General features: G+C 34.2%; 1 protein-coding gene across 1 annotated transcript in view; it reads right to left on the bottom strand.

Annotated features, from left to right (window-relative positions):
- Window positions 1-16,805, bottom strand: part of Arp3 (Actin-related protein 3) — a 138,565-nt gene that overhangs the window by 18,240 nt on the left and 103,520 nt on the right. The window contains exons 9-10 of the mRNA XM_090387619.1: window positions 15,311-15,403; window positions 12,923-13,048 (exon numbers count right to left, since the gene is read on the bottom strand). Of these exons, the coding sequence (XP_090243745.1) occupies window positions 12,923-13,048; window positions 15,311-15,403 (219 nt within the window). The remainder of the gene's footprint in view (window positions 1-12,922; window positions 13,049-15,310; window positions 15,404-16,805) is intronic.

Below are 16,805 nucleotides of genomic sequence, written 5' to 3'. Positions count from 1 at the left end.
ACCAATGGCAACAACAGCTACAAGTCAATATGTCATAGTACCACAAATAAGGTTAGGGAGGAGAAGGCTGAGAATGCACACAGGTTGAGAGTAAGAATGGGGACAAGGGGTTTTTCATGTATGTGAATAAAAAGAAAACAAATCAGACTGGACACTTGTGCACTGGGTGTGGGAAAGTCTTAGATAACCCAGCTGATGTTGCTGATTAATTTCAATAGGTATTGCATCAGTCTTTACTGATGAAAGACCTTTCAGGCTGAGGAGAGGTTGTGTAAGTGAGGCTAAGAGACATGAAATTATGTAATTTTGAAATTACAGATGACTGTTTATTAGAATTTTATAAGCACCGAGAAAGCAAAAATGAGGTTAGGAGTTTGTTATAGGTATAATGACTCTGATGAGTACGATGAACAATCATAGAGAGAAATAGAGTGGGCCAGTAAATCAGAGTGTCTTATAATGGGGGATTTTAACTTCCCAGATATAGAATGGAACCTGTGGATTGGTCACTCGCACATTAGCAAGACTTTTGTGGATTTATTGGATGATTATTTTTGAAAGCAGCATGTTAAAGAGGCAACCAGAGGGAGTAACAATCTTGATCTGATTATCAGCAGTGATTATTCATGCATTAAGAATTTACAAATAAAGGAACCACTAGGTGGCAGTGATCACAGTGTACTGATGTGGGATTTACTTAAAGATGTAACTACCATAAGGGGTAAAGGGAAGGGTTTTTGCTTTGGTAAAGGTGACTACAGTGGTCTAAGAGATTTTTTTAAGTTGTATACAGTGAGACCAATTGATGATGTTACCAACAGCAAATTCTAAATGGAATCATCGTGGAAGCATTCAAGGAAGTAATTTTGGAAGCTACTATTCTTTTTGTTCCAACTAAGGAATACTGTTCTAGGTTTAAGCCCAAATGGATGTCAGATGAACTAATGAGACTTGTGACAAAGAAGAAAATTGCAAAGGATGGACATAAAATGTCAGGCAACACAGAAGCCTATGGTAGATACAAGCTAGTCTGTAATCAAGTCACAAAGGAGGTTAGGCAAGCGAAGGCAGATTATGAAAAATCTTTGCCAAAGGATGCAAAGAAAAACAGCAAAAACTTCTTTACTTATATCAATGGTTTGACTGTAGATGATCATTCTCAGATAGCTGCCAAACTAAATGAGTATTTTGCATCTACATTCACATATGGAGAGGAGGAGAGGGCCAAATGTTTATCAAACTCTAACAGGGAGTTAAATGATTTTGTAATAACCCGGAACAAAGTGGAGGAGAAATTGTTGAAGTTAAACATAAGAAAGGTACCTGGGGTGGATGGGATCTATCCAGTTATATTAAAGAAGGTGGCAAAGGAAGTAAGCAAACCCTTAGCCATAATTATGAGAGCATTCTTGGACTCAGGGGAAGTCCCCATGGACTGGAGATGTGCAAATGTATCTCCAATTCACAAAGATCAAAAGGTGACACAAGAATTACAGACCTGTTAGTTTGACTTCTGTTGCAGGGAAAATAATGGAATCACTCGTTAAAGAAGCATTGCAGGATCATCTAGACAAGACAGCAGTAGTAATTCAGATGCAGCATGGGTTTGTTAAGGGGAAGTCTTGTCTGACCAATTTGATTGGATACTATTATGTGGTCACAAAGAAACTGGATGTAAAAAATAATTTTGATATCATATACTTGGATTTCAGGAAAGCTCTTGACACTGTTGCACATGGAAAACTACTATACAAATCGGAGCAGTATAGCATTAAGGGGTTGGATTTGGATTTGGATTTTATTGGCGCATTAGCAGCTTTGGCTATAATGCGCCAAGACCAGCATTAAGGGGAAATTGCTGCAATGGATAAAAAGATGGTTGTGAGAGAGAGAGAGATAATCAATGGATACTGTCCTAAGTGGACTAATGTCATTAGTGGTGTCTCTCAGGGTTCGGTGTTGGGCCCCTTGTTGTTTTGGATATTTATCAATGATATTGATGAAGGTATATCAAGCTTAAGTTCCAAGTCTGCAGATGATGCAAAGGTTGGCACGGTTGTTGATAAGAGTAATGACAGTATGCTGCTACAACAGGATCTGGAAAAGTTGGGCATATGGACCGAGAAGTGGCAACTGAAGTTCAACATTGACAAATGCCAAGTATTGCATATGGGTAGCACTAAACCCACAGAAATTTATCAACTGGGTGGTGCATTTCTGTGGGTAGTGGGTACTCAGGATAGTAGAGAATGAAAGAGATCTGGGGGTAATTGTGCAGTCAGATATGAAGTTTTCTGAGTAGTGCAGACAGGCTGCCAGAGTAGGCCACGGTGTCTTGTCAATGATATACAGGAATTTTGCGAGCAGGGATAAGGAGGTGATTATCCCCTTGTATAAGGCAATGGTCAGTCCACACCTTGAGTACTGTGTACCGGTCTGGTACACTCATTTTAGGAAGGATGTAGAGTTGCTAGAACGAGTACAGAGAAGGGCAACAAGACTAGTGAGGGGAACAAAGGGGTGCTCTTACCAAGAAATGCTTAAATTCTGCAAATTCAAGGCAGAACTAGACAAACATTTGGAATGAACAGATCAGTGAAATGGTAAGGGTTTTTTTTTTTTTTTTTTTGGCTGATGCTGTATAAGCTTGCTTTCTTGCATCATATGCCTCTACTAATGCTAGAAAAACTTTCAAGTCTAAAGGCAAGCAAAGCTCCTGGCATTGATACCAGATACTCAGAGAGTGCATTGAGCCACTGAGGTTTAACTATGAGGGCATCACTGGACTCAGGAGAGATTCCTTTGGATTGGAGAAGCGCTAGCATATCGCCAACACATAAAGGTAGTTCTAAGTGCAAAGCAGATAACTACAGACTGGTTAGTCTGACTTCAGTCGTAGGGAAAATCTTGGAGGCAATAATTAAGAGTGCAATCAGTAAAGATAGAAATGATATTCTGAAGATACACAACATGGTTTTGTTAAGGAAAAATCATGTTTAATTAACCTGGTAAGCTATTCTAACACAGTCACTCATGAGATTGATGTAAGGAATAGTTTCGACATTGTTTATTTGGATTTTAGCAAGGCATTTGACTCAGTCCCTCATGTGAGGTTACTGTATAAGCTGGAACATGTTGAGATTACTGGAAAGATTCTAAGATGGATCACAGGGTGGCTTCAGGGCAGAAAGCAGAGAGTTGTGATTAATAGACATTCTTCAGATTGGTGTAACATCAGAAGTGGGGTTCCCCAAGGATCGGTTCTTGGACCACTGTTGTTTCTGATTTTCATAAACATCAACAAAGGGATAAAGGGTATGATGTCAAAATTTGCAGACAATGTAAACGTTGGGAGAGTCGTTAATGATCAATGCCAAGTGGTGCTCCGTTAGGATGACTGAAGGGGCTGCAAGAGTAGTCAGTTAGTCAGTTTTTTTGTTAGTGCATTGGCTTCTGTGGCTATAATGCACCTCCCAAAATTTTTGAATTTTTACTCTGAATCAAGCTGAGATATGAAGGCAGATATGAAGTGTTGTCTAATCAATATTCAAACCCGCGACCTTTGGGTTGCCAGGCAGGCACTTTACCCACCTGGCTAGCCAGGTCGGCAATCAGAACGTGGCAGCTATTTTCCAAGTGTAAGACTTGGCATTTTGCAGCATTTTAATGCAGAAAATGCAAGGTCTTACAACCAGGAAATGGCAACACCAAAACATTTGATGACATTGAATTAAAAACAGTAGAAGAAAGGTGTCTGGGAGTTATGATATGGGCAGATATGAAGTGTTGTCTAAGCAGTGTAAAGTGGCTAGGAAAGCCCATGGTTTCCTATCAATGATTTATTGAACAATATCCTGTAGAGATAGGGAAGTGATTATCTCACTGTACAAACCGATTGTAAGATGCATTTTGAATACTGTGTCCAAGTATGGAGGTCTTATCTGAAAAAAGACTGAGCTTCTTGAAAGGACCCAAAGAGAAGCAACTTGCATGGTAAGACTGGCAAAAGGGCAACTGTAGGAGGTAAAAAACTTCAGGCTGCAGAGCTTGGAATACAGGTATCTTAGAGTGGACCTGACTGAACTTTATAAGACTCTGAGAGGGATTATTAAAATGACTTAAGGCAGAATTTTCATTGTTATAAAAGAATTCCAGAACTAGAGGCCATAAATTCAAATTACAGGGCAAAAATTTAAATGAGATTGCAGGAAATTTTCTTTTAGCCAGTGAGTTGTTGATTACTGGAACGAGTTACCTCCACAGGTAGTTGAGGCTGACAGTTTGAAGAAATTCAAAGATCAACTAGATAGTCATCTACTTGAGGAGGGAAACACAATTTGTATTTTCTTATCTACTTTTTATTTTGGCTGGAGCAGCAAAAGCATGCATCTTCCTTGCACTATAAGCAAATACTTAATGTTGACACTAATCAAAACATCAATAAGTTGAATGTCTTGATATCCAAGTCAAATTTCTTTTTATCTTGAACTTCGACAGCCTTCCTACCAAAATCACTGTAACAACAATGCTTTAAAATTCTTGTTACATTAAACTGCATTTAATACAATTCTTGTTACATTACACTGCATTTAATACAGTTCTTGATAACTCAACATTTTTATAACTGGTCACCACAAGCTTCTTTACTAAATCCAAACAGAGACATGTCATCACAAATTTATGACAGTTTATGCTTGAATTCTCTGTCTGTAGTAAAACAGTAAAAATTCTGCATCTTAAGAAGGAACTGTCTAAGAAAATTCTAAGTGTATACAAGACCAAAGTTTCAATATTGTAAATAGATACATGTTGCATGATTTTGTTGTGCAAACTGGTGCAATGAGCACTTCTCATATCAATATTTAGCCTGCTTTGGTTTCATTTTGTTTTCAGAATAAATATATAAGTATACCTTCTGAAAGTTACATAAATGTTCAAGATGGCAAAGGGAAAACTAAAGGCACTCTCAACTGCTGATAAAACAAGTCATTAGGGGTTTCAGAAAAGGATACAAGAATCTGTAATTGATGTTAAATTTGGGATTCCTCCTAATAGGCTCTCAGTTTATCTAGCAAATAAGGATGCGATTTCAAAGCAGGTAGGACATACCCAATCCCTTAGCATTAAGAAAAGAAAGAGTACAATTATCCAGATAGAGACTAATGGGCTGTGATCATTCAAATTGTTTTATCAGTGATAAGAAAAAGCAAATCCCTTTAAGTGGGATACAGTCATGAAAAGAATGATTAATCTGCTAAAAAATCTTAATCATAAAGATTATGATATTCTGGCAAACATTAATTTTAGGGTACTTCATATCACTACACATCACTTAAGGTAGTTAATTTGATTTTTTTTATTATTTGCACTTATGCTTATTTAATTTTTAATTATTTGCCTAGCATGCTTTTCTCTTTTTTAATTATTTGCACTGCACTTCTTATTATGGAAGATTTTTTATAAGGATAAAAAAGCACCATAACTGCATAGCATAAATAAACATGAATAGGCCAAAATAACTAATCAACAAACAGGTAACATACCTGTCAAAGTACATGCAAATTATGAGATGCATTTCTTTGCCTATTATCTAGATGAAGAAAATATAAAGCAGCAGCTGATGGAACTAACTTAAGTTTCTGGAAACCTGAATTAAAAGTTTGTTCATAGCAGAGATTAATTTTCTGCAAATTAAAACTGAAACACACAGCTTTATTAACATGAATGATCTTAATTTCATCCTGTTATTTTTAACAGGACTGAAAGCACACTCGCATTCTGCGTTATTGTGAAAAACAATAAGGATGGATAAAACAATTTTATATAATATACATTACCCTAGAAAAAGAATACAAACACCATCATGTCTGGATTTGTGTCCATTCCCACTTCAGAGCAGCAGGCAGTTTAGCAGTAAAAGAGAGGCATACTGGCCATACCCTGATCGAGCATTGCAGTTAACCCCAAAGGTGTTCAATATGAGGCCTGTACTCTGGGTTTGTTAGGCAAGTTTGGCTTCAAATCAAAATTAAGAAGAATCTTTATTGCAATGCTTAGAATGATGATTTACATAATAGTAGTTGCAACAGCACATCATGGCACAGTGGCCAGGGGTTAACAATGTACTACAGAGACAATATTGCCTCAAAAGCCAAAAATACATAAATAAATAACAGAATGATAAATAAGTGAAAAAAATACAGGAAAATGGATAAATGACTTTAGTATACTGCATATACAGAACATTAAGTGAGTGTACAACCATTTGCTTCAAAATAAATACTATAAGGCATATGTATATCAGTTTCAGTCATGGGGGGATGGAATCTACTCACACTATGGGCCAAGTATTTGACCTTATGACTTGTGCTTATGTTCAACTTGGAGACAAATACCATTATCCATGTTTCTGGCTAAGTGCTAATATCTATCAATTTAAAAGGATATTAGGAACTTAGGCAAAACCATGTATTTGCTTCTAAGTTGAACATAAAGCCCAAGTCATATGGTCAAATAACCAGCCCTAATATCCAGTCCTCTCACAGAGAGCAGAATTTTCTCCTTCACTGAAATTGAATGCATTATATGCATTCAATTTCAATCAAGAAGAGACCAAATCAAAATCGAATCATATGAATGATTTGATTTCAACTATTTTATTGAAATACTGTATTGCAATCCTATAGTACTGTACAATATCTGACTTAATTTTTCTTAAACCAAGTATTATACTGTTCACTTTTATACTATTTTATACTGTTCACTCTATGAGATGGAGCATTATAACAATGGAACATATCGGGCCCACTGCATCACAAGACTGTATATGACTCAGTATTGAGTGTCTGATGCACTACAATCACCAATCTGAAAACAAATCATGAGAAACAACCTCACTTTATAATTTCACCCCTTCGAACTTCACTATGTCCATAATGAGAGTTGGAGGTCATGGTGCAAGGCTCCACACTCAATCAACTGATCTGAGGATTACATATTGTGACTTGTCACTACACAGGACCTGTTTCCAATGTTCCATAGCCTGAGAATTTCATGACAGGCACCACTGAAAATAAAATCTGGTATTCATTAGTGTGATGCGTGGCCCGTGAGCTGCAGCCACAATGAAACATAATTGTGGGTGCACTTATGGACACACTTTCTAACATATTATATTTTCCAAGGATTTTGCCCTGTTCGCACTCATCATTTTATTCAGGGACCAGCGATTTCTATCCATCAGCTTCATGGCCTACCGACCATTTTAGCATGCCTACATCACTTTCATTCTTCTATCTTTTTCACTACATTAGCTATAGTTGACTTTGTGAGGTTCCAACATGTGGGTGCTGCACATCGTGACAAACTGCTCATATGGCATCCAACAAAGCCTCTTAAACTACATAAGCCCCTTGTCATGACTTGTTTTGCTTGTTTCTGATACTTTTGCTATTACCTGCACACTTTTAACCCTATTTCGGCTTTTCATATATCATTTATTTTCTTCCTTTTTTTTTGCATCATTCGCTATACTTGGTGGGAGAGGTGTGTATACTTTTAGTTGGACAGCACATACTGAACCTCAAAATTTTATCTGCTCCATGAGAACCGGCTAACCTAGCACCATTTTGCAACAATACTATCTTTTATTGCATCAATGGCTGAAATAGAAAAAAAATTTGTTTGGGAGTAAGTCTTTGATACCCCAATCTATGATACAATATGTTCATTGGCCAGTTTACATATCTTCATTAAAAAAGCTTGTGAAATATCAATAATTGAAAACTTATTGCAACCAGTGATTATGCATAAAATTGTTATTTGGTTTTTAGGAGCATTAGCAACTAAGGCCATATTGCTCCGGGAATATGCGGTGGTCATTCCCTGACCTTCCCGCATCCTCCGTATTTGGTGGTGATGGGCTCGAACCCCGGTCTAATCAAGAAGCGTGTGCTATGCACTGCTGTTCCTTCACACCTGGCTACGGAGGCGCCCCCATGAGTTGGTAAAAGAAAAGAAAAAAATTAAATCTGCTATGGAAGTCTTAAGTATTAGCTATACTTATCATTGCCCTGAAACTTGTACAGTGGTATATAAGCATGCAGAGACATTTAACAGGAGGCTTTGTTATGGCTGATGCTCAAAATGATCACATGACAGGTTTTATAATTTTTTTTGCTTTTATTTTATGAAGTATTTCAAAATGTTTATTTTATTAAAAAGTAACTGAAGTCTAAGATTATCTAAGCAGGAGGCGATGCACAACATTTAAGTTAGTTGTTTGTTGTTGTTGTTGTTTGGTTTTTAAGAGCATTAGCAACTAAGGCCATATTGCTCCGGTGCGGTGGTCATTCCCTGACCTTTCCGCATGCTCCGTATTTGGTGGTGACGGGCTCGAACCCCGGTCCAATCAAGAAGCGTGTGCTACACACTGCTGCTCCTTCCCACCTGGCTACGGAGGCGCCATTTAAGTTAGGCTTATGCAAACTGAATGAGAGGTACTGACCTAACCTAATATCTATTCCACTTCTCACCCTCCTGTAGTGTAACCTATTAGTAGAGAGTCACTATATGGATAATGAATAAATGAGAATGTGCTATCAATATGGAACTATGCTGACTAGAGTATATAACCAGACCACGGTACTAAATACTCTAATGGAACAAGCTGGTCAAATAAATGTTGGAAACTTAAAAAGAATTTCAATCTCACAGAAACTAGGATGAAGACTGGGGAACTACACCTAAACATAATTATAAATTAATTTATTCCAGAAGATACAGAATAAGGAAGGTTCAGCAACAGTTTTTAGAACTAAGTTGTTAGAAAGTTTAAATGACTTGAAAGCACTATCCAATCTTTAATCAAAATTTAAGATGAAATTACAAGTTCTTTAATATCTTAAAGCAGTAGAAACTAAAGTAAAAAAAAGGATAGTATTGGTGGAAGATTTATATAGCAGTGCAGTAAATAATCAATTACATCTACACAGATGTTTTAGGAAAATCTGGAAAGAAAGGTAAACTTAACAATAATGGAAAAAAAAACTACAATTTTGCAAAAGCCATGCACTCTTAATTACAAAGAATTTTAGCATAAAGATATCAAAATTTTATATAGGGGAACATAACAGAAAGAAGAAAAGCTTAACTGACTATATTATTACAGAAAAGGATCTTAAATAACTAGATACCTTTGAAGATACCAGGGTATACAGAAGATACAAGTTTCCATCATCATCATCAATCTTGTATTGAGAAAATTAAAAATGATAGTGCCAAAAATAAGAAAGCGTTAAAAAAAAATCAAAATGCTCTCGGATTTGCCAACAACCATTAAACACAGGAACCTTCTTGCCCAAAAATTAAGTAGCATTCCTAATGCCAACTTACGTGAAGAATGGCAAAAATTTAAGAGATCTTTAGCGGAGGTTGAAAAATATATGTGGGGAGAAGGTCTATAATAATAATAAAAAAAAATTCAGAATGCTACAGTGAACCTATGAAGCCAAAAAAGGCCACAAAAAAATAAAAAAATATTATAGGTTTTTGGCAAATAAAACTAATCAATTCTTGCTGAAATAAAAAGAAAGGTGCAAGAGAACTAAGATGTGTGAGAAAATCCTTGCAAACACTTTGGGGAACATATGGAAAACAAGTAACAGAAGGGTGGAAAATTTTTTTTTTTTTTTGGTGTTAAGCTAAATATATTAGAACTAGAAGGAAAACCACAAACTAAGGAAATCTGCTTTTTTAAATAATAAGGGTGGAAATAAAACAGAAGAAAAGGGTATTTTAGAAATATGGAGTAAATACTTGGATGAATTACTAAATAAAGAAGCTGAGGAAAAGAATGAAATGACAGAAAATATGGATATTAATATCAGTGAAGTAGAAAAGATCATGGGAAAACATCAGTTTGGAAAAGCAGTAGGTATAAATAAATTTAGACCTGAAATGCCAAAAGCTGTAGGGCAAAGCAGTGTTACAGTGTTAAATAAATATCATACAGAGGTGATTTTTCAAAGGTTGTTTCCCAGAAGACTGGATCAAATCATTAATTGTACCAATACATAAAAAGGAAATAGATGAATGTGCAAATTACAGGGAAGTATCATATCATGTAAAAATCTATGCAAGTATATTAGAGAAGAGGGTTAGAACTTAGGGAGGAATAGTCAGGTTTTAAGCAAGTAGGAATGCCAGGATATTTGTACCTACACATATAAGAACCTGTATTTAGGATTTGTTGTTGAAAAAAAAAAATGAAGTGCCTATAAATCTGCTTTTTTAAATTTTAGAAAAATATGGCATCAAGAATAATCCTTTAATGGGAATAAAAAACATGTATAAAAATGAAAAATCTGCAGTGAGATTTAAAGGATGCATTGGAAAATAGTTTAAAGTTAAACTAGGAGTGAGGAAGAAGTGCACCTAACCACTACTATGTTTTGTAATTTTCATGATCCATGTAATAAAAAAATGCAAGTTACTGACCAAGTTTAGTGTGAGAAACAAAAACTGGATCATTAATATATGCAAATGATACTGTTCTGTTAAATAATAGATTGTAAAGATCGTCAAGGATTTCTGAATAAATTACATATAGGTTGTAAGCATTTTGGCATAAAAACTAGTTACACAAAAAAAAAAAAGTTATGAAGAAAAGTTGGAAGAAATGAGGAAAATTTAGAGTGTAGACTAATTAACCAAAAACTGGAACAATTTAGTAATTCTGTGCATCTAAGAACAGTCTTTAATGAAGATTGGATGTGGAAATGAACAGAATATGTAAATCAGAAAGTTTAGAAAGACAATTAAACAAATTTACTTAAAGTGAAAGAGAAATTAGACAAAAGACAATATTAGCTATTTATAACAGTTTTTAAAGATTGGGAGCTGGGTATAATGGAATTGTTCAAAAATCAGAACCTTTAGAAAACAGTTTTAATAAAATAAATTGAACTAACAGATGGGAGAAAGAAAGAGCATATTGCAAATGATGAAATAAGAAAAAATCTTGGAGTAACAAATATCCAATAAAAGAAAAGTAAAGCAAACTTATGGGCATATAAAAAGAATGGGAGACAAGAAATTAGTTAAACAGACATTCACAGCAAAAAGAGCAGTGATAGTCTCAGAGCTGGATCAATGGTGTCCAGCAAGCATCAAAAACAGCTCACCCGGACTAGGACTAAATATGTAACAGCATGCAGCCAAATAGTGAATGGAAGGCTGATAATCAATCAGGTTGTTTTGATAGTACAAATCAGTTGAACAGGACTGATCTTAATTCTTTGTGGTGACCTGTACACCTGCTGGTCATAAGAGATTTGATAATGAACTTTTTATGCATAATTGATGTTGCAGCAAGTTTGTATTTAATCTGTATGCTGTATTGACAGAAAAATCAAGAATAAAACAGAAACAATTCCTACTACCCCTGCCCGACATTAGTTAACTACAGTCTCAAATGAGGAGGCCTCTACGAATTCCTCCGTTCACTAACTTGAATGAGTGAGAGTGGCAAATCAATTATACTGCCATAGTGAAAAACAATTGATAGAATTCCTAAAACATTTTAGAAAAGTAGACCCATATCCAAGGGCAAACCCACAGAAAACATGTCGCTGTTATCACAAACTCAGCATATGATGTATACTACACTCAAGTTCAGAAAAGTCAAAGCCGCCTAAGCTTATTTGAAGCCCATACTGATAAATTTGGTAGGTTCATACTTGAAAAACATGACACACATGTATATTTTAAATCACTATTTTGAACTGTTTTGACAATTATGGAGAAATTTCCAATACACAGTTCATTTGTAAAGCAAAATTACCAGGATAAAGGAAACTCTCCAACTGTAATTATTCTGTTTTCTTGATAAGAAATACAAAAGAATGAAATTGCAAGTCATAAAATTCCAATTGTAAATTGAAGTTAATTTGTCTGTATTCAATAAAATTAATAATAAACACTAATTACTTTAAAATAAGTAGTATTTATGCATAAAAAAGTTCCATTTCTTGAAAGTGAGTCAAATTCAAAAATTAGATAGGTATTGATTGAAAACAGTCAATTCCATGATGTCAATGAGTTTTGCCAGATTCCCTTTGCTTTCTCTGTCTCTGGGACAGTAGATTACTACAGGAAAATAAAATGGACTACCAGTAGTAAGTAGTAGTAGTATTGTTCCTGTCACTCCATATCAAGCTGGGACTGGTCAAACAATTTATTAGAGCACTAGATCCTCAAGGTGACACCTTTAAGCATATACAATTACATTTCCAAAACTGTGTGATGCAAAAGTGAATATAGCATATTTCTTGGTCCACAAGTTAAGCAGACGTTGGTTTAAAAAAACTGTAAGACAAAAATGAGTGATGCTATCCAAAATACCTGGCAGCCATTTTCCCTTGTAGTGAATGACTTTCTTGATAATATTAAGAATGGAAAATTACAGAAAAACAGAATGCCAATCAAGCTCTATTACTTGAACTCTCACGCTGAATTTTTTCACACCAAATCTGAGTGATGGTGAAGAGCATGGGGAGCAATTCCATCAGGACTAACAGTTAGTGGAGAAGAGGTACTAAAGGAGGTGAGATGAAGCTACGGTTGACTATATTTGGTTCTTTGTTGTAGATGATCACTAACTACAAAAGAAAAAGATGTTCCCATGCACACTTTTTTTTTTTTTTTTTTTTTTTTTAAGTTTATTGTTTACTCATAGCAAATATTAATATTCTATTTATGATTTTTGCATAGAGGTTTGCCATAAAATATTTTCTGGCAAACCTCTATGCAAAATATTTATTTCAACTAAGATCATAGTTGAAATAAACACCCCAATTTATAAAGAAACCAATCTGTAAATTAGCTAACCAATTTGTAAAACTGTTTTAAAACTGAAACTTACTTTGATCCTTCCTCCACTAAGAGTTTCACTCAATTTTAGTCTGGCATCTACCACTCGTTTTAGATCTCTCTGCAACCTTCTTCCAAAGTCTCGAAACATTGTGGAACCACCAGATAATACAATATTCTTAACAGAGAGAGAAAATATATATAATAATAAAAAATTAAAAATAGAACATGAATCCTAAAGAGCAATAATTTTTCACAGTAATAGCAATCGTCTTCACTGCCTATCTTAAATAAAATGTAACAGGATTAATAAAAAATAAAAAAATAAAAATTTTTGATTAAATAACATTACATTTTCTTTTTTTTTTGAATAGTCAATATTTATTCTTTTAAATTTGTTTTATTATTAAGATATGTAGATTATTTTCCTTTAAAAATTCTACTGTTGCTACAGGCAACTAGTAGAAATAAAAAATCATTAAGTTATTATAAAATGAGAGCTTAAGGACTAAAAAAAAGTTAAAGGCTAAACTGTGCAAGACTTATAGCATAAAAGTTTTTTAAGCATGGCTAGCACTTGTTAACAGAAGGGAATAGTTTTTATAAAGATGGAATATACTTGAATAGAAGGAATGCAAGAATATTTGCTGACATTTAGGTGATTCAAAACTATTAGTTTGGAGGGGCAAAAACATCGGGTAATAGTTTAATGACAAGGAAGGAAGAATCTTCCAGTAGGATGACTGCTATTTGGATTCGGGCTCATACCCATAAACTTGTGCTTCACCTCCAGTTACAACGTATTTCAAAAATGTTTCATTAGTCACACACTGATACAAATCAGAAGTGATTTGCTAGCAGTGTTTACGTTGCTCTTCTGTTAAGCTACAGCATGAAATTTGCAGAAACGTGCTTCATCTTCAACGTTTTCGTTAAAATAGAATGACATGATCCTTCAGTAATTTCATGAACGGTTAATCTTCGGTCATTTTGTTCCCAAATTCACACAAACTTATTAGTAAGTAAGGCCTTAATTATTAGTAAGGCCAAATGATGCAAAGAAATGGAATTTTTCTCCAGCAATCAAAGGGGAAAAAAAAATAATAATAAAAGAAAACAGAATATTCCCATTCTCCTTTGACTTGAATGATCACTAATCTTAACCAGACTCACTGCCTCTGCCACATTTGGAGCAATTTATTCCAACGCTTTACAACCCGCTGCCCATATATGAACTTCATGTGATTCAGTCTTCTATTATTCCCTGAGATTTTATATTTGTGCCCCCTGGTTGCTGCTTCACCTGTGAGGGTGAAGAGATCTTCCTTATTCATTTTACTCAACTTCTTATACACCTTAATCAGATCTTCTCTTAGATGACTAGCTTTAAAACTAAGCTATTCTTCATATGTGCATGAATCGATTTGCACTCATCACTAATCTGGTCTCTCTTCTTTGAACCTTCAAAACTTGGGGTTTTTTTTTTTTTTTAAGGTGTGGTCTAATCTCTGTCTTGTATAGAGGGCTAATGACATCCTTCTCCCTACTAACAAAGGTCCTATAAATCACAGACAGGGCACCAAGTGCCTTCTTAACTCCCTGTTTACACAGCATAGAATTCACAACAGATTGAATCAAACACTTCTTTCACAAGTCTTTTTTCATCTTGAATCACTTTTAGCTCTTCTCCTCTCTCCAGTTTATATGTATCTCCAGAATTTCTGTTCCCCAAATGAATAACCTTACATATAGGAGCATTAAACTTTAGTTGTAATTTTCCTAACCATACAGGCATGCAACTGATCCAAATCTTTTTGAAGAATATGGCCTGGCTTATATTGTTAACTACTCATCCAACCTACAAAATCATCTAACTCTGAGTGCTTCACTGGGATATTCTAGTCAATATCATTTATGAAAATTAGAAATAAGAGTGAACCCAATACTGCACCCTGCAGCATTTCATCATTTGTCGAAGTTGAGGAAACTCCAGATATTGGAGATGACTTTGACAGACTCTCTACCCATTTTTGAAATGATAGTGCCAGTTGAAAACTTCTGTATGCTCCACTGCAAAGTCCTAGTATGCTGTTTTAAGAAGATCAAAGTTTTACTTGCAGTTATTTTTTTTTTCAATTTCAAAAAAAAAATTACCACACATTGTTCAGTGTACTTTGACATTCTGAAATATAATGAGATGCAAAATATATCTTCATTATTGGATGACAATAATATAAGTGTGGTGAGTGAACAGGACACTAGAAGTCTAAGGATGAGACATCTCTAAATACGTTGTGTTACAACATTATGCTCTGTAATCTCAATTCTGAACAATGAGCAGAACCTGGATATTTTTTGAATATACCTTATAAAGTTATTAAAATTTATGTATACAGTTGTAATTTAAACATGCAATGCATTATTGATTTTTATAACTTACTTTATACAGTGGCCTCCTTACATCAATAGGGCAACTCTGAATGCAAGTATCAACAATTTCTGATATTGGAGTCATGAAGTCTGGATTTGCAAACTAAATTATATTAAAAAAAGTAAGAAATATAATGAGATGCAATTTTAATTAACTTTATTTTATTCCAGTATTTTATTCTTATTTTCAAATTAAAACTTCCTTTCAAGTAGTACATGTTGACTGTTTATTCATTAAATCATTTTAGTTGCACATATTTTTTCTAATTCTTGCAGTCCTGGAATTAAAAATTTCAAAGACCGATTTTTTTTATATAGATTAATCAATTTTTACTTATTGAAGGGGGGAGGGGGAGAAGTTCCAGTGCCTAAAATTCAGGACAATGAGAACTTTGCCTTGTTTAGGTAATGTGTGATCTAAAAATAAAGCAAATATTTATAAAAGAGAAACATTTTCATATATCAAAAATTACATTAATGTATTTGAGGAATAATAAAACAGTATAAAATGAAATAAATCATATTTTATTGAATTTCTCTACCCTAACCATATTTTGATTAATGAAAATCTTTACACATTAAATTTACATAACATAATGACATTAAGTTTTTCATTTCCATATGGTTTTGTCCATTCGTCCATCTGACCAATGAGCACCGACAGGATGAGGCAGCATTCTAACACACACACTTTAATTAATGTGATGTGTTAAAAACATATTCTAGGGAAATAAATTTTCCAAGAAAATACAGTTTTTAGTGTGATTAATGGCAAAATCGCAAAAGATCGTAGATTTCGCAATTAATTGCAAAATCTTTTAAATGAATTACAGATTTTTCTCAAATATAAAGCAGTGTTGCAGAGCAAAGGTGTGACTAATTATAATAATTTTGAATGATTCATGAATTTTCAAAAATATTCTTTCAAGATTTAAATTACATGCAGGAATGGCAAACAAAAAAGTAGCTAATTTTTCAATTCTGAGGGGGAAAAAATGACTACCGACTGTAACAAGATCTCTTTAAGCTGATCACATTCCTCTAATGACTCTTAAAAAAATTAAATATTTAAGCAATGAACACTGATTAAATAATAAGTTTTCACCAATATAGAATTCCATTTTACACCTATTTGGTACTCAAAGAGTGTACTTTATAAAAGCATCCATTCCATAAATTTGAATTTATCAGAGGGTTAAGGCCATTTTTCTATAAGTACAAGTTGTTTTATACATATCAAATATTTCATCTTTAATTTTTTTTTTTTTTTTTTTGCCCTGAATTGCAGTCAGTTAAAACTTTGCAAGCACTTAAGAGAACAAATTTTTCTCTTCAATGTGCAATTTAAGCATTTTGATTATCTAATGCAACTCATGATCTCTATTATGCAATTTTTGGAACATTCAACTTAATAAGTACTTACTGAATATGCCAAGCATACTATGCATAACATGGAAATACACCTCATTTAATCGGAATTCAAAAAAGATTTTACAATAAATTTC

The sequence above is a fragment of the Mastigoproctus giganteus genome, chromosome 13, assembly GCF_048544385.1.
Source record: "Mastigoproctus giganteus isolate SK-2022 chromosome 13, ASM4854438v1, whole genome shotgun sequence".
NCBI classification, from domain to species: domain Eukaryota; kingdom Metazoa; phylum Arthropoda; class Arachnida; order Uropygi; family Thelyphonidae; genus Mastigoproctus; species Mastigoproctus giganteus.
The sequence above is the reverse complement of the archived record's forward strand: the minus strand, read 5'-3'. Positions and strand labels throughout refer to the sequence as shown.